Source organism: Podarcis bocagei, assembly GCF_964188305.1.
Source record: "Podarcis bocagei genome assembly, chromosome: 9".
In the NCBI taxonomy this organism is placed as follows: domain Eukaryota; kingdom Metazoa; phylum Chordata; class Lepidosauria; order Squamata; family Lacertidae; genus Podarcis; species Podarcis bocagei.
In genome coordinates this window covers 64,777,405-64,805,040 of record NC_138134.1, presented here as the reverse complement: position 1 = coordinate 64,805,040, position 27,636 = coordinate 64,777,405, and the positions used below count along the sequence as shown (strand labels likewise).

At 41.7% G+C, this 27,636-nt stretch overlaps 1 protein-coding gene and 1 long non-coding RNA gene across 2 annotated transcripts; both read left to right on the top strand.

Annotated features, from left to right (window-relative positions):
• Positions 1 to 224: 224 nt before the first annotated feature.
• On the top strand, positions 225 to 27,441 carry LOC308594454 (uncharacterized protein; the record flags this gene model as incomplete). Its single annotated transcript, XM_081207523.1, has 21 exons — positions 225 to 239; positions 5,040 to 5,132; positions 6,216 to 6,296; positions 6,405 to 6,455; positions 8,245 to 8,310; positions 8,412 to 8,456; positions 8,734 to 8,778; positions 10,222 to 10,266; positions 11,721 to 11,771; positions 16,208 to 16,255; positions 16,735 to 16,773; positions 17,434 to 17,496; positions 18,331 to 18,387; positions 19,431 to 19,463; positions 20,257 to 20,295; positions 21,201 to 21,257; positions 23,738 to 23,776; positions 23,825 to 23,968; positions 25,187 to 25,231; positions 26,247 to 26,291; positions 26,941 to 27,441. 21 exons carry the CDS (start codon positions 225 to 227, stop codon positions 27,010 to 27,012), a joined length of 1,173 nt encoding a protein of 390 aa, XP_081063649.1. The 3' UTR covers positions 27,013 to 27,441.
• On the top strand, positions 12,690 to 14,421 carry LOC308594404. The gene is made up of 4 exons (XR_014011443.1): positions 12,690 to 12,736; positions 13,097 to 13,141; positions 13,372 to 13,416; positions 14,377 to 14,421. It is a non-coding gene; the product is annotated as an uncharacterized lncRNA (long non-coding RNA).
• Positions 27,442 to 27,636: the final 195 nt, after the last annotated feature.

Sequence of the window (27,636 nt, the reverse complement as noted above, 5' to 3'; positions counted from 1 at the left end):
TCATCTAGCTCAGTATTGTGTACACTGAGTGTAGATGCTGAGGTCTCTCCCAGCCCTACCTAGAGATACCAGGAATTGAACCTGAGATCTTCTGCCAGCAAAGCAGATACTCTGTCGCTGAGCTATATGCTAAGAGACCAGTGTGGTCTTCTCACCAGACCTCATATGTTGGTTCCGTCTTTTAAAATTACTTGCAGAACTCTTCTGTACTGCCAACATTAAGAATGTACAGAAACAAGGTATGATGGGAAAGTATGGTGTGTAAATAGAAACATGGCAAATGCATAAATTAAAGAAAAAAACAGTAACGGATCTTCAATCCCACACCGTAACAGAAGCTGGATCTACACTGACTTTTTTACCGTTATTAGAACGATATTAAATATATCTTTCTTAAACATCACAGGGCATACTGTTAAAACAAAGACGTTCCTTACCTGTTTCCTCCGTAACAATGCAGTTTCCCTGGTTGCTCTGCAGCGCCGGCTGGTGTCACATTTTAATAATGTATTATTAATGTTACAGGCAAAACATAGTATGTCCAAATACAGTGGTACCTCGCAAGATGAATGCCTCGCAAGACAAAAAACTCGCTAGATGAAAGGGGTTTTGGTTTTTTTAGTTGCTTCGCAAGACGATTTTCCCTATGGGCTTGCTTCGCAAGACGGAAACGTCTTGCAAGTTTGTTTCCTTTTTCTTAACACCATTAATACAGTTGCGACTTGACTTCGAGGAGCAACTCATAGAACGTGGTGTGGTAGCCTTTTTTGAGGTTTTTAAAGACTTTGGTGATTTTTGAAGCTTTTCCAAAACTTCCCCGACACCGTGCTTCGCAAGATGAAAAAAATCGCAAGACGAAAAAACTCGCGGAACGAATTAATTTCGTCTTGCGAGGCACCACTGTACGTTGTGATAACCATTCTTTCACCATTCCTTAATGTTATAAACCGTGAATGTAGATCCACTCATAGTCTTAATTTTAAAGAAAACACATATTGAAAGCAACAATTAAATCTCCAAAGACCATTCAGTGCACTAATTTCTACTCTAATTGCTTCAGGCAAACAAACATTATTTTCTTACTTTGGCTATGTCATTCATCCAAGGGGGCAAGGGGGCATACATGCATGGATTTCCATTCTGCCCATCATCATAGTAACAACCCTGTAAGGAAGACAAGAGTGAGCGGCAGGCCTAAGGTCACCAAGAGAGCTTCTCAGCTGAGCTTGGAAATCTAGAGTCTAAAAACAACAACGAGGGTCTAAAAGGCTATAGACAAATGGCTAACCTGGCTCAGATAGTTCATATTCAACTTATATACTTCTGATATGAACTAAGCATGGAGTCTAGAATGCACATAGACACATGAAGCTTCTAAAACTCTGTTGACCAACTCATTTGGGTATGAGGAAATTGTTTATGGATAAATCATTGGTTTAAAGTAGTGTTTGGCTGAAGTTCACACACATACTTTCACTGGGACATTCATGTAGTTGCAAAAGAGGGGAAATTTTTCCAACTTTCAAGTGGAAGGTGAATTCTTTTAACTTTTGGGAGAGGGGACCTACCATTATCACCATTGCATCGATACCCCACCCTTGATCCAAAAAAGGCTTTCAGAGCAGCTTACAATGACCCGTATTAAGACTGCCCTCAGGCTTACATTCTAAAAAGGCACAAGGAAAAAAGAAATGGAAGGGAGGAGGACAAGGCAACCTCAGTTGCAAGTTCTTAAGTCACAGTTCTAACAGCCAAGTTAAGAGCAGCAACTCCTCACCAATGTCAGTGGTCATTCTGGGTGTCTTGCCAGTGTGGTGTAGTGGTTAAGAGCGGTAGACTCGTAATCTGGTGAACTGGGTTCACATCTCCGCTCCTCCACATGCAGCTGCTGGGTGACCTTGGGCTAGTCACACTTCTCTGAAGTCTCTCAGCCCCACTCACCTCACAGAGTGTTTGTTGTGGGGGAGGAAGGGAAAGGAGAATGTTAGCCGCTTTGAGACTCCTTCGGGTAGTGATAAAGCGGGATATCAAATCCAAACTCTTCTTCTTTGATAAAGAGTGGTCCCCACTTGAAACGTTCCACCCGCCTCCAGAGCAGATCTCAGAGAAGACCCAGGAGCAACATCCAAGCCCAAGAGGACAGGGCAGCTCTTCTCTCACACAGCTGACTTGAGGTGGCTTGGAGTGAGCGCAGCGCTGCAATTGTCAGCCAGCCTTGTGTCCCCTGCAATGGGGAAATGTCACTTTGCGGCAACATTCCCCTTTGGCTATTGTACAGGGAACAATGTGGTGCTGATTGCAGCTCCACAGCACTTGTTACCCACCAAACTAAATGAAGTCCACCTTCTCCCTCTCAAAATGCCTCTGCGATTCAGCAGCCCTGTGCCAGCCCTGTAGCCCTTGAAATTACAAAACAAAAATCGCTCAAATACTCCAGCTAATTGAACTAATTTCAAACCTGGGACTGCAGCAAGCTCCACCTAGTGGAGAAAGCCAGCAATGGGCTTGAAAGTGATATTCTGCGCTGTTGACTTCAAACTTGTATACAGGTGACTCCCCACTTACGCAGGGGTTATGTTCTGGGCATGAAATCATGTAAAGTGGGGAACAGCCTTTAAACGCCCTCTCTGCTGCTTTCTCTTCATACCAAAAGTACTGTATCCAAAAATATCCACAACTAGACTATCTCTATATATATGGTGTGTGTTGCTTTGTCAATTTCGTGGTAAAATACTCCCTGGCCCATTTTGCAAGTACAATCTGTACTCCTTAAGCTCATCTGAGAGCTAAGCCAGTGGGGGAACAAGTTTGGCAAATCAGTCTCTATATTTAGATACATGTGAGGGAGAGACTTAATATAGATGTGAGAGCTTTTTAAAGATTCCTTTACTTCCCCCTCCTGCCACTGAGTTAAAAATTAAAGTGTGTGAACCCAGATGTTCTTCTGATCAGTTTTCCACCTGCATCAGATGGGGAAATGAGAAGGGACTGTGGCTCAGTGGTCAACTTCAGAAGATGGCTTTTCAGGGCTACAGCAGTGGAAGAATTGTTTAAATTCACCCTTTCACCTCCTGTAGGCCTGATAATCATTACACACACTACCCAAACTGATGCTATGTCTTTCTTTTTTAAAAACCCTGCACAGTAGGAACGTTGGTCAATGTAGTTCAGTACTGTCTATTCTGACTGGCAGAGAGTCTCCAAGATTTCAGATGGGGTCTGTCCCAGGTCCAGCCCTACCTAGAGATGATGGGGACTGGACCTAGGACTTTATGCAGCATGCAAAGCAGATGTTCTACCATGGAGCTATGGACCCTTGCCCTGAGCTAAATGGCCTTCCAAACATTGAAAACAAAGACACTTTTTTTGCCTTCAGCATCTCACCTAGTATGGAACTCGTCATTATGCCTAGATCTATATTATATTATGGGACGCAGGTGGCACTGTGGGTTAAACCACAGAGCCTAGGACTTGCCGATCAGAAGGTCGGCGGTTCAAATCCCCACAACGGGGTCAGCTCCCGTTGTTCGGTCCCTGCTCCTGCCAACCTAGCAGTTCAAAAGCACATCAAAGTGGAAGTAGATAAATAGGTACCGCTCTGGCGGGAAGGTAAATGGTGTTTCCGTGCGCTGCTCTGGTTCGCCAGAAGCGGCTTAGTCATGCTGGCCACATGAGCCAGAAGCTGTACGCCGGCTCCCTCAGCCAGTAAAGCAAGATGAGCGCCGCAACCCCAGAGTCGGTCACGACTGGACCTAATGGTCAGGGGTCCCTTTACCTTTATATTATATTAGCAGGGAGTGTCTGGCACTGCCCGGGAATTTGTAGAAACCAAAAAGCACTTTGTGACTTTTTACATGGATAGTGTAATATCTCAAGAGGCAGCCTCACCTATGCGGAAAAAAATAGGCGAAGTCAGACCAAAGGCACATTTCAGTCTGCCATCTTGATTGAAAATGGTGGTGGGTGCCCAAATGTTTAAAACGACCACACACCCCAACTCAGGAACCCCCATGCTGAGTTTAGCGAGAGGTGGCCAAACCTATGGACAGCAGATGGGCACACAGACAAACAACTTTTCACAACATACAGTGGTACCTCTGGTTAAGAACTTAATTCGTTCCAGAGGGCCGTTCTTAACCTGAAACAGTTCTTAACCTGAGGTACCACTTTAGCTAATGGGGCCTCGCGCTGCCGCCGCACGATTTCTGTTCTCATCCTGAAGCAAAGTTCTTAGCCTGAGGTACTATTTCTGGGTTAGCGGAGTCTGTAACCTGTAGCGTCTGTAACCCGAGGTACCACTGTATGAGCCACTGTACTATGTTAAATGAGAGCTACAGAGACAACAGGCTCAACTGAATCTTTCACTCAGCTGTGATGCTTACAAGCTGACCTTGTCTATTGCCATCTCTCAGTCCCTCCTACTTTACAGGGTTGTTCTGAAGGTTAAAAAATAAGAAAAGAAAAGACTATTGTATGCCACCATGAGATACCCTGAAGAAGTGTGGGGTTTTTTTTAAAAAAAAAATGTAATCAGTACACTGTGAATACATTGCACTACACTGTACAGCCCTCTCACTTCATCCTCCATATGGGATTCAAACTCCTTCCTCCCTTTTCTGCACTGAAACCAAATGCCAATGAATGATTACCTTGTCCATTTAATGAACCACTCATGCGCACAGAAAGAAGCACACCAAACATATCTTCATCCATGAGAAATCTAAGAGCAATTATCAGTTGATCTCTGAAGAGAGAACTGTTTTTCCTCTTCCACACAGTTTGCAAAAGAGAACATGCCCCTCACAATCTCCTACACGAGCTGAATGAAATACTCTGTGCCCCTTAAATCCTCCCACCTGAGACGAAAAAACGAGCACTGAACACAAATGCTTGATCATGATAAGGAACACTTCAACCAGTAGCTTTTGTCTGTTCTGAAAGTCATTGAATGGGGAGGGGGGAATGTGGTGATAAGAAAGCTAATGGCCTCCCCCTTTTGACTTCATGGGTGACAACTGGTGGGTTAATTTCTTGGGAAGGGTTTAAATGCCAGGGGCTGCAGGCATCCAGAAGAAGAAGAAGAAAGGAAGAAACTGAGTAAGCCAAGATTACTCCAAGCTCCACTCTCAGATGTAAGTAAATTTTGGAACGACTGCTCTTAGACGAATCTGTCAGTTTTGGCTTCTCTAAATTTCTGATTTTCCACATCCATTTATAGATATATATTTTCAAAAGTCCTCATGAGAATTCATCAGCATTTTAGAGTGAATTCCTTCTAATACAGTGGTACCTCTGGTTATGAACTTAATTCGTTCCGGAGGTCCGTTCTTAACCTGAAACTGTTCTTAACCTGAGGGTACCACTATAGCTAATGGGGCCTCCTGCTGCTGCCGCTGTGCAATTTCTGTTCTCATCCTGAGGTAAAGTTCTTAACCTGAGGTACTACTTGCGGGTTAGTGGAGTCTGTAACCCGAAGTGTTTGTAACCTGAGGTGTTTGTAACCCGAGGTACCACTATATACATATTTATATGTCATTTCCCATACATTTATGCACAGCAATTTTCTCTAGTGCAATGCATTTTTGGAGGTCATTTCCACCAATATCTGTGTTTCTATATGCACACTTTACCAGAGTATATGCATTTTTGTACATATTACTCATTTGAAGAACTGCATTACAAAATTCAGGGGGGAAAATGTGGTTTTTCTCAGGATGGATGAGTTTCAGTTCATGTATTGTTCTGGGAAATGCAAATGACATAAGTTTTCCTTTAAAAGCAAATTGAATTGAATTTCTCTGACATCCTTAGTCTACACACACACAAGCATTTCTTTTGTCCTGCTATTATTTCAGATTAATTGAGTTTTGTACGTTGTTGAAGTGCTACTTACCCACACATCACCTGCAGCAAAACCGATTTACCAGGGGGCAATAAAGGAACAAATGTAAATACCATAGTGGGCAATGCTGTCACACTCACCTGCTTTCAAGGTACCACTCTCAGGAAGCCACCTTGTGCCTCTTTGCTTCAGTCTATCCACTGTTCCCTTGCGTTGATGATGGTTCGGCACTGATGAGCAGTATGCAGTGGGAATGTAGACCACAAAGTGAAAGCGCGTGATCGTGTTGCCACTTAGAAAAGTTTTAGCAAGTTTGCAATCAGCTTTGCAGCTTTTCTTCTTTTGTACATGTAACCTATCAACTGACCATTAGAACATCTTCTTCAGGGGATCTTTCACAATGAAGACTGCTGTGATCTGCTGGTGCCTTTTCAGCATTGCCTTGGCTTTGCCAGTAAGTACATTTGCAAAAAAGCAAAAAGCCAAGAATTGTAAACTTAATGGCTTGACAGCAGGAGATCCAGCCCCATCATCTCTTTTTTCTACTTTCTCTCCTTCCAAGATTCACCATGAAAAAGATGGCCATGTTGAGAAGGACTGGGAAATAAAGAAGGTATGTAATGCATCCCCTCATTTGCCTCCTGTGGAAAATGAAGCACAGGCCAGGTGTCTGTATGATCACCCTAATCCAGTAGATCCAGTTTAACAACACTAAGGCAAAGCATTAATAACAATATTAACATCTGAATAGCATTTTCGAGAGTTCAAAGTGCTTCACATACACGTCGTAGTTGTAATCCGTATAACAACCCTATGAAGAAAATCAGTGTTATTAGATGTGGGGGGAACTGATGCTCACAGACAACAACCTAAGGCAGCATAGAGAGGTGTTGATGGAGATGTTGTTCAAATCAGGGACTTCCTGATTCCTGACAGTAAGAGCTGTTTGACAGTGGAATTTGCTGCCAAGGAGTGTGGTGGAGTCTCCTTCCTTGGAGGTCTTTAAGCAGAGGCTTGACAACCATATGTCAGGAGTGCTCTGATGGTCTTTCCTGCTTGGCAGGGGGTTGGACTCGATGGCCCTTGTGGTCTCTTCCAACTCTATGATTCTATGATTCTATGATTCATAGCTCGATTCTTAGACACTATGCTGCACCATCACACTGTAGTTTTTACTGCTTCTAAAGGAGCCTCTGGCACACCAGAAAGACTCACATTCCTATGCTACTTCTTGGCAAACCTTTCATTACGGCCTCCATCTTTGATAATCCACTGATCTACAGAATCAGTCCATAAGAACTCAGTGGCACATAGAGCCCATACAGTGAGGGACACAGGAGCGGCGCTCGGGCTCACACGCGCCCACCACATGTGCAGAATGCTCGACACATGCTAGTACCTGCCCTTTAGATCCATCCCTGTTGTGTGTCAGATGAACTGCCAGTGTGGTGTAGTGGTTAAGAGCGGTAGACTCCTAATCTGGGGAACCGGGTTCTCGTCTCCGCTCCTCCACATGCAGCTGCTGGGTGACCTTGGGCCAGTCACACTTCTTTGAAGTCTCTCAGCCCCACTCACCTCACAGAGTGATTGTTGTGGGGGAGGAAGGGAAAGGAGAATGTGAGCCGCTTTGAGACTCCTTAAAGGGAGTGAAAGGCGGGATATCAAATCCAAACTACTACTACTACTACACACAGGCAAATAACACACAGCACCCTATGTAAAATTTAGCTTTGCCCCTGTGTGTGGAGACTGTGTAAAGCAGCTTAAGGAAAAGTGTTTCTTATTTCTTGGTAGACACAATTTCCACGTTGTGTGAGTGGCAGTTCCTGTTCTGTTGATTTTGTGAGCAGTTCCACAACCCAAGGAAAAGTTACTGGTAGAACAAAGGTATCTGAAGAAGTGTGCATGCACACGAAAGCTCATACCAAGAACTAACTTAGTTGGTCTTTAAGGTGCTACTGGAAGGAATTTTTTTATTTTGGTAGAACAAAGTAATGCAGCCAGCTCAGTGGAAACTGCCTTTGCTGTGAGGACATTAATTCAATCCTATTCAAAAGGAACTCTGTAATTAAGAATATCCCATACCCACTCATTTTTTTTATCACTGGTATTGATTTTATCACATAAGGATTCTATTTTGGAAGGATTTTGGAGGTCAGTCTTCTCCTTAAAAACCCAGAACTTCAGGCACTTAGGAGGCTGGTGCAAAACATGTCCCATCCACTGATGGAAAACTGAACTTGTGTGTATGTAAACTTCACCAAACAATCCACAGGTTTCAATTATGGTCACTGATAACATGAAGATTACTCACCTCGAGTTTAAAAACTATCTGACAGTCATGAGGCATATAGTAAGTGTCAAATGGAATACTCATATTAGTACCTTTTCTGTGTTTTAAGAGGGCTCAGGTTAATTCTGATCACCAGGGAAAAGAAGCTGAAGCAGCCAAAGAAAAAACTGAACAGGTATGTAAAGCTTCCTTCGTGCTGAACAAATATGGGAAAGACAACGTCATATTGTGAGATTTATTTTTATTTGCACATTAATATTTGGTATTTGATTTCAGGAACATTGGTTTCTAGAAGGAAGCGATAAAACTAAGGAAGGAAAGGTAAAAACCTAAAAGGACCCTGTTGCACACATTCTGGTCTCCTTAACAAAGGAACTGCTTTAACAGGTTTTGCTCTACTAGATTCTAAACCTCACAAGCACAGGATCACAGTTTTGGAAGGGATCCACAGGTATAATACAGACTGACACACACCCCGCCCATCCCCAAAAACATTGAGTAGTTATGGCAAAGACAATGTCAGAGTGTGTGTGTGTGTGTGTGTGTGTGTGTGTGTGTGTGTGTGTGTGTCACATTAATACTTGATATTTGTTTTCAGGACCATTCATCTCCAGCAGAAAGCGATAAACCTAAGGAAGAAAAGGTAGGAAATCCTGTTGCACACACCCCAGTCTCCAAGCAGCAAGAGATTCCAAGGAAGCCTGCGCGTACTCAATGTTCAAATCCCTTGGAGTGAAGGTCAATGGAGACTGTGGTGTCCTTAGGGCATATGGTTTCATGTGCACATATATACAACCTGAGCGTAAGATTCAGGGGTTCACAGCATTAACACCCCAACAGCTCTTCTTTCCCCATTATGTTTTAAGAAAAGTCCCAAGTCACTATTTTAGGTACAACACCTCTTCTTCTTCTTCTTCTTCTTCTTCTTCTTCTTCTTCTTCTTCGGCAGTCACTTGTAGCCGAGTAAGACTGTCTTCCATAAACAGTTTTAAAGGTGAGTCCGTAAGTGACTGTGGAGGCCAATTCTGCACCCACACGTCCTTCTCAGTGGGGACATAGGTTTCTGGGTGGGAGTTGATCATGGTAAGGGTTTGCCATGCATGCCTTCCTATTAGCACATTTCTCCCTTTCATCCTGAGTTCCAGCATCTTCAGAACTCAGGACACCTTTGGTAAAGGCTGTTCTCCAATTGGAGCGCTCACAGGCCAGTGTTGCCCAAGTGCAACACAGAGCAGACATGTCTCTGTCTCTTCAGCTTCCAGCAGCAGCAAATCTCTCTCACACAGTGCCACCCCTACCCCCTGCCGGTGTACTGCTCTCCATCCTAAGATGGTGCGGCATCCAGTCAGGTGAAGTGTGAAAATATCCACACATTTGTCTCTATGGCAACAGAGCTCACTTTTTTAGATGCTGATGGGGGCACTTAATTGGCCAGCCAAAGCCAATACCTTAACAAAGGAACTGGTTTAACAGGTTTTCTTCTACTAGATTCTAAACCTCACAAACATAGGATCACGGTTTTAGAAGGGACCTACAAGTATAATCCAGACTGACACACAACCCCATCCCCAAACACATTGAGCAGTTATTGGAAATACAATGTCAGTCTCTCTCTCTCTCTCTCTCTCTCTCTCTCTCTCTCTCTCTCTCTCTGTGTGTGTGTGTCATATTAATATTTGGTATTTGTTTTCAGGGCGATTCATCTCCAGCAAAAAGCGATAAACCTAAGGAAGAAAAGGTAGGAAATCCTGTCGCACACACCCCAGCCTCCAAGCAGCAAGCGATTCCAAGGAAGCCTGCGCGTACTCAATGTTCCGTTTCCTTGGAGTGAAGGTCAATGGAGACTGAGGTGTCCTTAGGGCATATGGTTTCATATACACATATATACAACCTGAGCGTAAGATGGAGGGGCTCACAGCATTAACACCCCAACAGATCTTCCTTCCCCAGTTGGTTTGCAGGGAAGTCCCAAGCCACCATTTTAGGTCCAGCACAGATCAGCCATATTTCTGTCTCTCTGAAAGACAACGTCATATTGTGAGATGCATTTTCCCCCCACACACTAGTGTTTGATTTTTATTTTCAGGAGCATTCTTCTAAAGCTGAAGGCGACAAACCCAAGGAAGAAAAGGTAAGGAACCAAAAGAGTTATTATTTCACAAAGGAACTGCTTTAACAGGTTTCTTCTACTCGATGCTAAACTCACAAATACAGGGTCACAGGTTAGGAACAGACCCACAGCTATCATTCAGAGTGTCTCCCCCAAACCTATAACACACTGAACTAATATGAGAAAGAAAACATCATATTGTGTGATATGATTTTTCACATACTGTACTAGTTTTTGATATTTGTTTTCAGGACCAACCTTCTAATGTTGGGAGCGGGAAAACCAAGGAAAATAAGGCAAGAAAACGAAAAGGATTCTATTTCACGACAACTGGGACATTCCTCCTCTAAGCGGTTTATAACTGCAATATTTCAGAATGGTTTCACGGGCTCAGTTACAGATCCTCCTTTCATTGTTAATGTTCTGATAGAGTCCATTTAATTGTTCAGGTTTTAAAGACGTGGATCAGATATAATGCCATATCATTGCTTGGTGCTTCATACATGAGTCTTGAGTGCTTCTGCCTCTACATCTCCCTGTACTCTCTCAAGCTCCAAGCTCTCGGCACTTCATAATTAGTCCAAAGCAGGCCAACGATAACTACTGCAACCTATATTGTGGGTTAAACCACAGAGCCTAGGACTTGCCGATCGGAAGGTCGGCGGTTCGAATCCCCGCAACGGGGTGAGCTCCCGTTGCTCAGTCCCTGCTCCTGCCAACCTAGCAGTTCGAAAGCACGTCAAAGTGCAAGTAGATAAATAGGTACCGCTCCGGCGGGAAGGTAAATGGCGTTTCTGTGGGCTGCTCTGGTTTGCCAGAAGTGGCTTAGTCATGCTGGCCACATGACCCAGAAGCTGTACGCCAGCTCCCTCGGCCAATAAAGCGAGATGAGGACCACAACCCCAGAGTCGGTCACGACTGGACCTAATGGTCAGGGGTCCCTTTACCTTTACCTTATGGGCCACTTCAGCCTTTGAAATTAGCAAACTGAACAGGCCTATAATCAATAAAACAGGCGTTCCAGCCACCAAATCATTTATGTTTCCACCAAAAGGCTTTTTACTAAAACACAGCAGTGTGTTGTGAACAGTGCCGGATTTACGTATAAGCTAAACAAGCTATAGCTTAGGGCCCCACTCTCTTGGGGGTGCCCCCAAAAATTTCACTATTAATATACCTCTTCTTAATTGTATTTCAGTTCAACAATTACTTTGATAAAATACATATTTTGTTATGTGCAAATGGCTTTAGATACCTATTAAGTCCATAAATTACCATATAGCATATATTCAACACAAAAAACAGCGACAATTTGTTGTTGACAAAGGACAGCAGGACATATAAAGGGCCCCATTGCCTTCAGTAGGGCCTCATGAAACCTAAATCTGTCCCTGGTTGTGAATTAAATATTAGGGCATGGCAGTTTCATTTTGAAGTATTGCTGATATTTGTTTTTGTTTTTTCTGTGTTTGAAGGATTCTGAAGATAAACCTACTTCCAAGAGCACTCGGGCGCTGAAAACACCGGTGTGTGAAACATCCTCTCCACTTTCCCCCCTTTCCCTCTCATTCACACAAGTACTGGAAATGCAGGTGGTAGATTCAGGATGGTAAAAACAAAGTTATGTGCACTGCACAGAACTGAATAAACAGGATTCAGTTATGATTATAGATCATATGAAGACTTCTCACTTCAGAGAAATTCCTATCTGACAGTCATGAGGCATGAAGTAAGTGCCAGATGAAATACTGATATGGGTACTTTTTCTTTGCTTTAAGCATGATGATCACCAGGAGAAAGAAGCTAAAGCAGAAAAAGAAAAAGGGAAACCTGAAAAGGTATGCAAAGCTTCCTTTCTGCTGAATAGATCTGGGAAAGACAACATCCTATTGTGAGATGTGATTTATTTACAGTGGTACCTTGGTTCTCAAACTTAATCCGTTCCGGAAGTCCGTTCCAAAACCAAAGCGTTCCAAAAGCAAGGCACACTTTCCCATAGGAAGTAATGCAAAATAGATTAATCCTTTCCAGACTTTTTAAAGCAATAACCCAAAAACAGCAATTTAACATGAATTTTCCTATCTAACAAGACCATTGATCCATAAAATGAAAGCAATAAACAGTGTACTGCACTCACACAGTCAATCAGTAGCTGAACTGGGTTCCACAATGTCACACAACAAAAGGAAAAGAGCCACAAAAACGCAAAATAAATAGCAAAAACAGACAGACCTCAGCATAACACTCTAAACGGAAGTGCGGCACTCAAATCGGAAGCGTAACACTCAAAAAGGAGCACATTCGACTTCCGAAAAAAGTTTGCAAACCGGAACACTTACTTCCAGGCTTGCAGAGTTTGGGTTCCAAGTTGTTTGAGAACCAAGGCATTTGAGAACCAAGGTACGACTGTATTTTTTACACGTTAATATTTGGTATTTGTTTTCAGGACCATTTGACTTCAGCTGTAAGTGACAAGGCTGAAGAAGAAAAGGTAAGGAACCTAAAAGGACCCCGTGGCACACACCCCAGTCTCCAAGCAGCAAGAGAGTCCATGGGACCCTGCGCATAGCCAAGGTTCCGATCCCTTGGAGTGAAGGTCAATGGAGACTGTGGTGTCCTTAGGGCATATGGTTTCATATATACACATCTATACAACCTGAGCGTTAGATGGAGGGGCTCACAGCATGACCACCCCAACAGATCTTCCTTCCCCAGTTGGTTTGCAGGGAAGTCCCAAGCCACCATTTGAGGTCCAGCACAGATCAGCCATGTTTCTGTCTCTCTGAAAGACGACATCATATTGTGAGATGCATTTTCCCCACACAAACTAATGTTTGATTTTTATTTTCAGGAGCATTCTTCTAAAGCTGAAGGTGACAACCCCAAGGAAGAAAAAGTAAGGAACCAAAAGAGTTATTATTTCACAAAGGAACTGCTTTAACAGGTTTCTTCTACTCAATGCTAAACTCACAATTACAGGGTCACAGGTTGGGAAGAGACCCACAGCTATCATTCAGAGTGTCTCCCCCAAACCTATAACACACTGAACTAATATGAGAAAGAAAACATCATATTGTGTAATACGGTTTTTCACATACTGTACTAGTTTTTGATATTTGTTTTCAGGACCATCCTTCTAATGCTGGGAGCAGGAAAACCAAGGAAGATAAGGCAAGAAAACGAAAAGGATTCTATTTCACGACAACTGGGACACCCCTCCTCTAAGCGGTTTATAACTGCAATATTTCAGAATGGTTTCACGGGCTCAGTTACAGATCCCCCTTTCATTGTTAATGTTCTGATAGAGCCCATTTAATTGTTCAGCTTTGGGTTTTAAAGACGTGGATCAGATATAATGCCATACCATTACTTGGTACTTCATACACGAGTCTTGAGTCAATGTGATTCTTGCCTCTACATCTCCCTGTACTCTCTCAAGCTCCAAGCTCCCAGCACTTCATAATTAGTCCAAAGCAGGCTAATGATAGCTACTGCAACCTATATTTTGCCCAGTTTCCATTTGCATTCAGGATCTCAGGAGCTAATGGGAGAGAAAGGCATATGGTTTGGTCCCCAAGCAGCCAACTATGAATTGGTGTTTGGTATGGGCCACCCCAGCCTTTGAAATTAGCAAACTGAACAGGCCTATAATCAATAAAACAGGCGTTCCAGCCACCAAATCATTTATGTTTCCACCAAAAGGCTTTTTACTAAAACACAGCAGTGTGTTGTGAACAGAGCCGGATTTACGTATAAGCTAAATAAGCAATAGCTTAGGGTCCCACTCTCTTGGGGGTGCCCCCCAAAATTTCACTACTAATATACTTCTTAATTTTATTTCAGTTCAACAATTACTTTGATAAAATACATATTTTGTTATGTGCAAATGGCTTTAGATACCTATTAGGTCCATAAATTACCATATAGCATATATTCAACACAAAAAACAGTGACAATTTCTTGTTGACAAAGGACAGCAGGACATATAAAGGGCCCCAATGCGTTCAGTACCTTAGGGCTTCATCAAACCTAAATCCGTCCCTGGTTGTGAATGAAATATTGAAATACTAGGGCATGGCAGTTTCATTTTGAAGTATTGCTGATATTTTTATTTTTTTCCTGTGTTTGAAGGATTCTGAAGATAAGCCTACTTCCAAGAGCACTCGGGCGCTGAAAACACCGGTATGTGAAACCACCCCTCCACTGAAATAGAGACATTTCCCTCTTTGCCTCTCACTCACACAAGTACTGGAAATGCAAGTGGTAGACTCAGGATGGTCAAAACAAAGTTATGTGCACTGCACAGAACAAGCATATGAAATGAGCTATATCAGGTGGGTCGCTGGCTGAGAACAGGGGTGGAGAACCTGTGTCCAGCCACATCCTGTTGGGCGCTGAGTTCCTATGCAGCACAGCCAAAATGGCCAGCAGCCAGGCATGATGGGAGTTGAAGGGCAACAATATCTGGTAGGCCAGCGCCAAGGGCCTTCTGGCGGTTCCCTCACTGTGAGAAGCGAAGTTACAGGGAAACAGGCAGAGGGCCTTCTCGGTAGTGGCACCCGGCCTGTGGAACACCCTCCCATCAGATTCAAGGAAATAAACAACTGTCTGGCTTTTAGAAGACATCTGAAGGCAGCCCTTTTTAGGGAAGTTTTTAATGACTGATGTTTTAATGTCTTTTTAATATTTTGTTGGAAGCCGCCCAGAGTGGCTGGGGAAACCCAGCCAGATGGGCAGGGTATAAATAAATTATTATTATTATTATTATTATTATTATTATTATTATTATTATTAAGGCCACAGGTTCCCTACCACTGGCTTAGAAATTGTTAAATGAGGATAAATCAATGGTGTGTCAGCCATGACAGCTAAATGGCAGCTCTATATTGTGCCAGTTGCTAATGGGTAAACAATCAAGGTGAGCTCTTGCCTTTGAGCCCTGTATGTTGGCCTCCTGGAAGCATCCAACTGGCCAATTTAAGGCTGCATATACATTGATCTTCTAAACGTTAAACGTTATTAAATGTAACGTTTTATACCGCTTAATGACAGTTTTCCATCGCTGGTGGCTCGCTGCTCTGCAGTGCCCTCTGGTGTCACATTTTAATAACACACTTTTAATGTTATAAAAGGGATGCGGGTGGCGCTGTGGGTTAAACCACAGAGCCTAGGACTTGCCGATCAGAAGGTTCCCCGCGACGGAAGTGAGCTCCCGTTCCTTGGTCCCTGCTCCTGCCGACCTAGCAGTTCGAAAGCACGTCAAAGTGCAAGTAGATAAATAGGTACCACTCCGGCGGGAAGGTAAATGGCATTTCCGTGTGCTCCTCTGGTTCGCCAGAAGTGGCTTAGTCATGCTGGCCACATGACCCAGAAGCTGTACGCCGGCTCCCTCGGCCAATAAAGCGAGATGAGTGCTGCAACCCCAGAGTCGGCTATGACTGGACCTATTGGTCAGGGGTCTCTTTACCTTTACCTTTAACATTATAAACGACGAGTGTAGATCCGCCCTAAGACTCTTGATCTGACTCAGAAGGGCTCTTTATATTTAATACCATGGAATTCATGGAATATAATATCCCGCCCCAAACTAAATGTTTGAAACAACTTAACTCCTTATCAGTTCTATCAAAAGCATATTTAACTATGTTTTAATTAGCCAAATTTTAGTCTTTCGACTCTATCTCTATTTTCTGACCAAAGTAACTGATGAACTGCTGAGATTTATTTCTATATTCAGCAGTATAATGCAGAACCTCAAAACATGCGCTGTAAACTGGCATAGAATGCTTCCTCCCTGGTGAACTACAGTGGGAAAGGCAACCTTCTGCAGAAAAGATAAATTATGACTGGGAGAGCCCTTTGTTTCTGTAATGAAGTTACAGTCTTGTGTGGTGGAGAGAGCTTTAGCAGCTGAAAAGTTTCATTTTTGAATACTGATTTTGGTTCTCTTTCTGTGGCTCAGGATGCTGAAAATCAACCTGCTTTCAGGAATCTGGAAAAAGTTGGTCTGGTATGTAAAGCGTCGTGGTCATTAAACTGCCCAAAGAAATGTAGCAGGAAAGTGTCATTATTGGTGGAATTATGAATTCTAACTTGCTAACAAAACAAATATTATTTGGAGCAATCACTTGACCAACAATCCAAGGAATTATGGCTAGACTTTTCCTTGCTATGGATACGATTTTATTGCTGATGTGGGCCATATGTGACAGCTAATACACTGCAACCCTAACCCCACTTAATTGAGAGTAAGCCCCATTGAATTCAATAGGACTTACTTCTGAGTGAACATGGTTAGGATTGTGCTGTTTGTTGCTACACTGCATATGGAACAAGAAGTGTGAAATCATCTGCCATCTTTCACCACCTAACCAGTGATGCAGAAAACTAAGAGTAATCAGTCCAAAGAGGGGCCCATCAATAATGTTCCAATGAGAATATTGTGCTTTCATCAGGAGATATATGACTTTCTGCATTCTTGATTTTCAGAAATCATTTGCTTTGGACGTGAGAGAAGATGACCAGGAGGTGAGATGGCAGAATTCAATAAAGTCAAACGCTTGTCTTTTCTTGTTTAATTATTACAGTAGCAGCTTTCATTATGCATTCATCAGTTTTAGGTCGGATACCCCTTTCAATATTACCATTTACCGTATTTTTTGCACTATAAGACACACCCGACCATAAGACGCACCTAGTTTTAGAGGAGGAGAACAAGAAAAAAAATATTCTCTCCCTCTCTGTGCAGAGCTTCTCCAGCATTGAAGAGGCACTGCACAGAGAGAGAAGCGAAGTGAAGTCAGAACAACAAGAGGGATTGCTGCTTTCACGATCCCTCTTGCTGTTCTGGCTTCTTGGATAGCTGCGCAGCCTGCATTCGCACCATAAGACTCACACACATTTCCCCTTACTTTTAAGGAGGGGGAAAGTGTGTCTTATAGAGCGAAAAATACGGTATGTTTCTTCTAATGTTTTTCTTTCTTTGCATTTTTTGAAGTAAAATAGTTCCTATCTGTGTTGTAAGCATGTTCCCCCCAGAGCAGGAATAGGAACCTGACGTCTTCCAGATGTTGTTGGATAAATTATGACCCTCTGTTGCTTTTATTAAGTTCCACTCTTATGTGGCGGAGAGAACATTATGAATGGGAAAGTTTCATTCTGAATACAGTTTCTGGTTCTTTTTTGTAGGCTCAGGATGCTGAAAACCATTCTGCTGTCAGACAACTGCAAGCTCTATTAGAAGATTTTCAGGTATGTAAAGTATCTTTGCTGTTGAATTCTCCAGAGAAATATAGCAGGAAAGTATCCACAAGGTTCAGGGTCAGGAATTATGACTCCTAACACGATAACAAAAAATATAATAAAATTGGAGCAATAACTTGACCATTAATATGAGGAAATATAGCCAGATTTTTTCCTTGCTATAGGTAGGATTTAATTGCTGGTGTGGCCCATATGTGACAACTACGAAGGCTCCAATCCTGACACCATTAACCAGGGATTAAGTTACACTGCATTCAGTAGAGCTTACTTCTGAGTGGGCAATTTTAGAATTGTGCTGTTTGTTACTATACTACATTCTGAACTAGAAGTGTAGACACTCCTGCCCTCTCGCACCACATAAGCACTGATGCAGAAATCTAAAGGTTGTTGTTTAGATTAGTCATTTAGTCGTGTCTGACTCTTCATGACCCCATGGACCAGAGCACACCAGGCACTCCTGTCTTCCACTGCCTCCCGCAGTTTGGTCAGACTCATGCTGGTAGCTTCAAGAACACTATCCAACCATCTCGTCCTCTGTCGTCCCCTTCTCCTTGTGCCCTCCATCTTTCCCAACATCAGGGTCTTTTCCAGGGAGTCTTCTCTTCTCATGAGGTGGCCAAAGTATTGGAGCCTCAGCTTCAGGATCTGTCCTTCCAGTGAGCACTCAGGGCTGATTTCCTTAAGAATGGATAGGTTTCAGTCCAAATGGAGCCCTTTTCACACAAATCATTTTCAATCAGACAATTATGCCGTTGTCAGGAGAAATAAGACTTTCCACGCTACAGGTTTTCTCTGTCTTTTTGGTTCTTTTTATGTGCTCAGGATGCTGAAAACCACCCTGCTGTCAAACAACTGCAAGCTCCAGCAGAAGATTCTCAGGTATGTAAAGTTTCTTTGCTGTTGAACTCTCTGGAGAAATATAGCAAGGAAGTATCCACAAGGTTCAGGGTCATCATTGGTAGAATTATGACTTCTGACACGAAAACCAGGGCCAGATTTAGACGAAGAGGGGCCCTAGGCTACTCTTACTTGTGATGCCCCTCTCAATCCCCTACACTCACAACTAGAAGAAAATGGAAGAGTGCTATAAACAAAATTGATTGAAGCCAAGGATATGACAGGTATTTAAAATTCTGCAATTCACAGTTTCTCCTCTAAAGGACATAAGATACTATTGTTAAATACCATGGTGGTTTTTAAAAATGCATAAATGTTAAAATTAACACTGAAAAACTTTTGCAATAGCTGAACTTTGTAAACCTTTTGTGGAATAAGCATTATTTTTTAGGAAAATGAAGTTGTAATGTTATTCTTAAAAATAAAAAACCACCTTGAGTTTACGGATTATATTGCCTGGGAAGTGTAAATACCGTATCTTTCCGTGTATAACATGTGTATAAGACAACCCCTTCTTTTAAACTTCAAAAATTTAGGAAAAAATATAGTCTTATACACGGAAAAATACGGTAATATGATCATGGTTACCTGACAGTGTGGCACTTTTAGAATCTACTTTATGTTTTCATTAAAAAGTCAGTTTTAAATTACATATTAAGAAGTAAACTACAACCATCAAATACAGTAAGACTAAAAATGTTTTTTTCTAGCCTTCCTCATAGCAAAATCATCTAAAACTTCATCAAAATTCGTTTGTCTAAGTTTGTCACTTTCAATGTACAAAATGCTCAGTGCAGGCAACCTCTCTTGAGACATTGTGGCCCTTAATTCATTTTTAATCTTTTGCGTCTTGAAAAACTCCACTCTCCTGAGCAGTTAGTGACCATAAAGCTAAGAAATAGCCGCAAGATTGTTTCCACATTAGCAAAGGCCAGCTGAATTTTTTCCTTGTATATAATTTGAGAAAGGTCTGTATGAGACAGAGAGTGCTCTTCTGTAAGCCTATGGCTTTGTCTCACATACAGATGAAAGTGCAAAAATTTATCAAGAAGTTTCAGGTCAGTATCTTCTGGGTATGCTTCCATTAACAGTTCCATTAACCTTGCTTAATTTCTTGCTTAGATGCTGTCAGATTAGCAAGAATGGAAAACAATTGAGCAACATCACAACATCACTATACACAGTACTTCTTCTTTTTAAATTGGCTTCAAGTGCATCTAATATAGGAATTAAGGATTTTATCCTAAACTTATCTCTTGAAGAAAATGCATCTAAGGCATCAGGAGGACTTTTTTTTGCCATTTCTCCACTCTTTGTCTCCTTGTTTTGTAGTTAACATTTGGCAAGGTGGCTTTTGCTTGTTTCTCAAGCTCATCAAAATCTTCTCTTATTTTCCTTATAAAATCCAAAAAAAAAAGTGAACTGTACAAACTTGCACAAGAACTCAGTAACAGGTCTGATTTCTGAAGGGCTTTGCTGACCTTGTGAAAATGACCTAGCACACGGGTCCAAAAATGCAGCATAAACATAAATTCCAGTTCTTCCGTCTTCTGCAAAAGATTATTAGCTTGAAGCCTGGTCTCCTCCTTTAACGTCAGAGTACAGATGACTGAGGGCATTAGTGATAGCACTGTAACTTTCCCAAACAGCTTCTGTGGCTTTTGCGTGTGTGTTCCACCTAGTGTCTGGCAAATATTTGGGCATTTTAGACTCAGGTCTGCCCATCTCTTTGTGGTTGATGAAAAGAAGGTGTAAATTTCATTGATAATAGCAAAACAGTTCTCTGCATCAAGGCAGCAATCCACAGCTCAACAGTAAAAATGTGACTTTCCGCACTCTTTTGATTTTCAGAACTCACCTGCTTTGTACTTGGCAGAGGTTGACCAAGAGGTAAGACGGCAACATTTAATAAAGTTGGAACCTTCGCCTGTCATAGTTAATTATAAGCAGCTTCCATTATGTTTTGATTGTTTATAGGTAAGACCCTCTTCCAATAATATCGTTTATGTTTCTTCTAAGGGACGCGGGTGGTGCTGTGGGTTACACCACAGAGCCTAGGACTTGCCGATCAGAAGGTTGGCGGTTCGAATCCCCACGACGGGGTGAGCTCCCGTTGCTCGGTCCCTGCTCCTGCCAACCTAGCAGTTCGAAAGCACGTCAAAGTGCAAGTAGATAAATAGGTACCGCTCCGGCGGGAAGGTAAACGGCGTTTCCGTGCCGTCCTGGTTCACCAGAAGCGGCTTAGTCATGCTGGCCACATGACCTGGAAGCTGTACGTCGGTTCCCTCAGCCAATAAGGCGAGATGAGCGCCGAAACCCCAGAGTCAATCACGACAGGAGCTAATGGTCAAGGGTCCCTTTACCTTTATGTTTCTTCTGATGGTCTTTTTTAATCACATTTTTGAATTTTAAATGTTTGGTCATGGGTTGTCAGAATGTTTTCATCTATGGCAGGGATGAGAACCTGTTGCCCTCATGCTGTGATTGGACCACAGTTCCCATCATCCTTCACCATTGATCCAGATGCTGGGCCTGATGGGAGTTGAAATCCAACAACATCTGGAGAGCCACAGGTTCCCCATTCCTTATCTAGAGTCCAGAATAGTTAATACGCCAATCTTAATGGACAGTTCACACTTTACATGAGGACAAGTATTAGATAAAACACATTATGAGTGGGACAGCTCTCTGTTGCTTTTATGAAGTTGCCCATTTGTGTGGTGGAGAGAGCATTACAAATGGAAAACTTTCATTTTGAATATGGATTTTTGTTCCTCTTTTTTTCTTCGGCTCAGGATGCTGAAAGTCAACCTGTTTTCAAACAACTGCAGTCCCCTGCAGAAGCTTCTCAGGTATGTAAAGTTTCTTTGCCAGTGAACTATCTGGAGAAACGCAGAAGGAAAGTAACCACAAGGTCTTCAGGGTCATCAATGGTGGAGTTGTGTTTTTTTAAATGATATTTATTGAGAATTTAAAATTACAAAGAAAAAAAAGAAAAAAGAAAAAAAGGAAAAAAGACATTAAACAATACAAGTCAATAAAAAGAAAAAAGAGAGCAAAACACACAATACATCAAAGCCAAAAACAAAGGCAAACAAAAAATTAAAAACAAATCCAATATTCCCAAATCTTTATCTTTCATTATCTTGTTTCATCGACTTCCTCACACCTCCCTTTTTTGTATTCTAGTTATTAATTATCTCAGCAAATCCTTTCCATCTTTCACTATGTTCTGTCATTAAATTATCTTAATTTATTTTAACCTTATCTTGCCATAAAAAGCCCTAAAGCTTAAAACTTATTTGTACATAACTCCTTATAGCATTTCTACTAAAGCCAAATAGTTTCATTCCAACATTTTTTCTAACACTCATTAATTTTACAATATTTCTCTAAATGAATTTTTAAACTTTCTTCCAATCTTCCTCCACCGTCTCTTCTTCCTGGTCTTGGGTTCTGTCAGTCCTTTCTATCCATTCCATTTAGTCCATCAACCTGGTGATCTTCTATCCGAGGCTCTTAACTCTTTTCCATGTCCCTTCTGCAGGTCTTCTTCATATTTATACCTGCACCTTACTTTGTCTTCTGCTGATCTTGTTCTTAGTTTCCTTCCTTTATCGCTGAGGAGTAGATCTCGGGGAGACTCCAGCCTAACAATATCTTTATCCGTTCTCGACAGGTCGGCCCATTCTCCATAGTCAGCACTAAAATCCAAAAGATATTTCAAGGCATGTTTCAAAGTCCTTCCAAAGTTAAAGGCCCCCACAACTCCAGACTCCCCCTGGCGCAAAACCAGATCCCAGAAGCCAGAACAGCCCTGCATAGGGGGATCTATCCAATTTCCCATCTCCAATCCAAACGAGACTCCATCTCTCCAAATCTGACTTTCTCCAGGTTCGGTCATCAAAAACAACAGCTTATGTTCCTGCAAAGCCTCGGCTCTCTCCACATGCATTTCTTGAGGTTTAACAGCAACCTTCTCCTTTGTCTTCTGCACAACTTGCCCTGTCAAAGCAGATTCCTGGGTCGGTTCCTGAGTGGTTTCTATATAGGTATCCACTGTTTGTCCAAAATTATTAACTGCAACAGTCATCAAATCCATCTTCTCATGTAGCTGTTCCAATAAAGCGCTTGTCTTGCAAAAAGCAATCACTAAGGCTTCTTCTGGGCACATTCTTGTTCAAGGTCAATGTCTGGTTCTCACGATCTTTAATCTCTACAGCTGGAGAATTCCCCAGATCGACTCCAACAACAGTTTTCAAAGCTCCCTTTAGGGGAAACAATTTCTGTTTGTATCCGTCCTTTTAAAAGCAGACCCAGCAACAAAATTACTTTCGTTTTTCAAATATTTTGTTCCTTTTAAATGCAAAAGGAAACATTGGAATCAATATGTTTCTCTTTTTTAACTATCTATCAGCAAACGTTTTATTCACAGTCAATGGACTTTCCCAAAACGTCTGTCTTCCTAGCAACCCGTTCCCAGGTTCAAGGCGGTGGAAATTTATCTTTCTTTACTCTCTCTCCTGCAGGCTTGAACAATCTAAGATTTCCCCCCTCTTCTCCTGCTTCCAAGGGGGGTTTAGTAGTTTCAGCCGATGGAGATTTAGTTCTTTACAAAAGTCTTTCCAGACTTTAGCTTGCAATGTCTTTGCTTCAATCTATTTACAAAAGTGGAAGGCGGACTTCCTGTTTAGAACCTTCCCGCTTCGGTGCCAAATTAAGATATTTCATAGTCCAATTTTCCGTTCTACTCATGGGTAGTTGTTTAAAGTCCAATTGTCCACAGGAAAAAGTCAGCACTCTCCGGCAACAGCAATGCGGCTTCACTCCGTGAAAAGAGCAGTCGATTTGAAGCACCGCGCCGCTCACCCCACGTCGCTCCGGATCCCCGAAACCGGGTTTCCCCACGAGTAGGGAAGGCGCAAAAGGTGCCTGCCGAATCCCACACCCACAGGCTTCTCCCGCCTGTGGTTTTTGATGGGTGTCCGCCTCACCTTGGCGGTCCAGACCCTAATTTCCACGAAGCGGATTCCTCCCGATCAGAGGAAATCCGCCATTACCGGAGGCGCTAACCCGGAAGTCCCACCAATGGTGGAGTTATGACTTCTTACATGATAACAAACAAGCAAACAAATATTTGAAGCAATAGCTATGGCAAGACTTTTCCTTGCTGTGATCTTATGACTTGCTGATGTGGGCCATATCTAAGCAGTGGTGCAGAAATCTAAGAGCAATCAGTCCAAATGAGGGCCCTTTCCACATAAATCTTTTTAAATCAGAAAACTGTGCACTTGTCAGGAGAAATATGACTTTCCACACTCTTCCTTTTCAGAACTCACCTGCTTTGGACTTGACAGAGGTTGACCAAGAGGTATGATGGCAGCATTTAATAAACTTGTGCTCTTCCAGCTGTGGTTAGATAAACCATGGCCCTCTGTTGCTTTTATTAAGTTCTGCACTGATGTGGTGGAAAAAATACAGGTTTTGGTTCTTTTTCTATGCCCAGGATGCTGAAAACCACCCTGCTGTCAAACAACTGCAAGCTCCAGCAGAAGATTCTCAGGTATGTAAAGTTTCTTTGCTGTTCAACTCTCCGGAGAAATATAGCAAAAAAGTATCCACAAGGTTCAGGGTCATCATTGGTAGAATTATGACTTCTAACATGATAACAAAACATATAAATATTGGGAGCAATAACATGACCAGTGATATGAAGAAATATGGCAATACCTTTCTTTGCTATGGATAGGAGTTATTTGCTGATGTGATAGCTAAAAAGGTTGTAGTCCTGACCCCATTGACCTGGGAGTAAGCCATACAAATCATTTTTAACAAGACAATTGTGCTGTTAAAATCCACTCTCTTGATTTTCTGAACTCATCTGCTTTGGACTTGACAGAGGTTGACAAAAAGGTAATACGGCAACATTTAATGAAGTTGGGACTTTCCCTTTTCGTATTTAAATATAAGAAGCTTGCATTATGCTTAGATTGGTTTTAGGCAAGACACTGCTTTCAGTATTATCATTTACATTTTTCCAAACACTTCTTCTCCTTCTATTTTTTTGAAGTAAAATAGCAGCAGGAATGCTTCCCTCTAGATCAGGGATGGGGAGTTTTTTGCCCCCCAGCTGTTGTTGGACTACAGTTCCCATCTGCCTTGACCATTGATGGTGATGCTTCTCCTGATGTCAGTTGGAATCTAACATCTTATCTAGTAACTTATCACACTGAGTTTTTACAGAATGGACTATGGCTAAGTTGCTTCAATTAACTACTGCAATCAATCAACTTGACATGAACACATTTTTGTTCAAAGGTTTTATTATGTTTCTATCGGTGAAGATACGATGCCACACATACAAGAATATTGTTTTTTTATTATTATTTCAGAGTTTTCTCTTTGATGTCAGGGCTGGCACTCATGCACAACTGTAACATTCAGTATACAGTCGTACCTTGGAAGTCAAACGGAATCCATTCTGGAAATCCATTCAATTTCCAAAATGTTTGAAAACCAAAGTGCACCTTCTGATTGGCTGCAGGAAGTCCTGCAACCAATTGGAAGCCCCATTGAATGTTCGGCTTCCAAAAATAGTTCACAAACCGGAACAGTCACTTCCGGGTTTGCGGCGTTCGGGAGCCAAAACATTTGACTCGCCAGATGTTAGTCAACCAAGGTACGACTGTATTTGGGTTTTTCCAACTTAACCAATGTGTTGTTTGACCTTTTCACTGTTTCATAGACATAGCTTTTAACATTATCCATTTTGCTTTTTCAGAGTGCTCCTTCTTCGGATGAAGCTATAGAGAAGATTGAACCACAAGTAAGCTTTTCTTATAGAGAATTGTACAGTGAGTGTGTGATGCTATGAATAACTTGTTCATGAGTAACTTACAGGATTAGTTGTCAAGGTCTTTAGCAGATACAAAACAGAGCAGACCATGGTTTACAAATTGGGAACTAACCTTGTGCATGTGCACTCCTTTTTCTCTCCTTCCCCTCTAAATAAAAATTCCCTTCCCTGCCTTTGCTGATTACTGCTGGTGCACCAATGCTAACCAGGTTTAACACTAACCATGGTTCCCTTAGAAACACATAAGCACATGCACACACACAGAATTTGAAGCCCAGAAAGTTGCTTTGTACAGTGTCAGATCATTGGTCAACCTAGCACACTATTGTCTACAAAGACTAGTAGTGACTCACCAAAATTTTGGATAGCTTTTTCTCCCAGCCCTACCTGGAGATGCCTAGGATTGAATCTGGGACTAGAGCTGGTGGAGAAATCCATTCCCATTCACATTTAAAGGCAAGCCTCCTTAATTCATACTTTCCAACACAATACATGACCTGAAACAGAGCAATCTTTTGAAATTCACACTTCTCTGAATTTTGTGACCCCAGACAAGTAAAGTGTATAAAAATGCATATACAATGTGCTTAAAATGCATATATTCAGTGCTTTTTTCTTTTAAAAAAATGTTTAGGGGTACTCTCATTTTCCTACTCATATTGAAATATTGCCCCTCAATGAAGCCAAACTGAATTCACAAAATGTTTAGGGGTATGCGTACCTCTGCAACCCCCTATGCAAAACCAGTAATATACTAATGAACTCCAGTCCTTCCCTAATAGTTTGAAATTAGTTTGCAACCGTGATTACAATGGAAAGCAGTTCACATTAACTATAGTGTCCTTGGAATTCTAAACCACCTTTAACCCTCTTTCCTGACAAGAGAAAGGGAGTTGCTTTAAAAAGGGCAGCACCAAAGTTTTGCATCTGGCAGAACTCTACAGATATAACAGTAATATACTGGGTTGCTGTTGTTTTGTTACAGGTATCCTTTTTAACAGAAGAAAACAATAACGTTGCTGAGCAACAGGTAAAAATGACAACATAGAAATCTAACTCTGCTTCAGTTAGTTCATTATAAGCATCACTTTGGCATTGGCTGTGAGAATGCCAATAGTCAGTATGGCTAAAGTTTAGCCCTCTGCTGGTTTTAGCTTTTTGAGATAAAGTATTATTAACTATAGAAGCACAAATTTAAGTAACCTAAGATTTTAAATGACTGCTTTAAGCATACACACACACTGGGTAGCTCAGCGATAACTGCTATAACAAATTATGCAAATTTAGAAATTCTAGGCAATAGAATATTCTTAGCTTACTTTCCTCCAGAGGTGCACCTTAATGATCACAACTACAGGTAGATTTTAGCCCGTCAGGCTTCAACTGGTGGGTCACGGCTTCTAAGTCGTCACGCTCTTCGTGTTGACTGTTTAATTTATTAGCAGTAAATGCATTCTAGTAGTTCAACCATTGGTTTTAGGAGAGATGCTCATTTCTTGCCTTGTGTGCCATCACAGCAGTTTTTGTTGATTGCATGATTGTATGTGTAAGTCAGTATCTGAGGATTTCATAGAATCATAGAATTCTATAAGTTCTTTAACTTTTCACGGTCAGAATTTGTGGGGGGAGGTGTGGTTTATATTTGGGGCAATATGGTAATTTTATTATATTTTTGACAGGTCTTTGATGAAAGTGAACCGTCAGCCGATGTCCTTGGGGATTTCCAGGACAGTGAGGAAGCTGAAGTTTGAAGTGTAGAAGTCTAATATGAAACCTGTGCCTCTAAAATAACTACTATCATCAGAGGTCTTTGAAACTGCCTAGCATTGACAATGAAATTTCTACTTTCAAAGCAAGGAAGATTAACATTAAAATGTGGACAGAAATCAGTAATACTGTATTCTTTTTCTCAGCTAGGCAGATGGGAAACTTGTTTTCACGTCAACATTTATTTTCAAGAATGAGTTTGATTTCAGTTAGTAAAGATCCAAATACAACAGGCTTTGTTATATAAACAAATTGAAGCCTTTTAGTTCTCATTTCCACTAAAGCAATGCAAGCCTTTCTGTGTAGCTCATTCTCATTTTCATCATAAAAAGAAAAAGAAAAACCCAGAGAGTCTTCTATGTGATTCACATTTAATGATTTTAACACTTGAAATAAAATGCTATCTAAATGAGCAGTGTTGTCTATTTTCCAAAGTACACCAAAACACACTCAGGCATGTTGATCTGTTTAAAAACACAAAAAACACCAACCAGCAGGCCAACAACCATCTACTGAAACTGGGGACCAAAGAATGTGAGACTTGGCACTAACGGAAAACATCGAAGATAAGAAACATGAAAGCAAGTTAGTTAAATTGGACCCTTTTT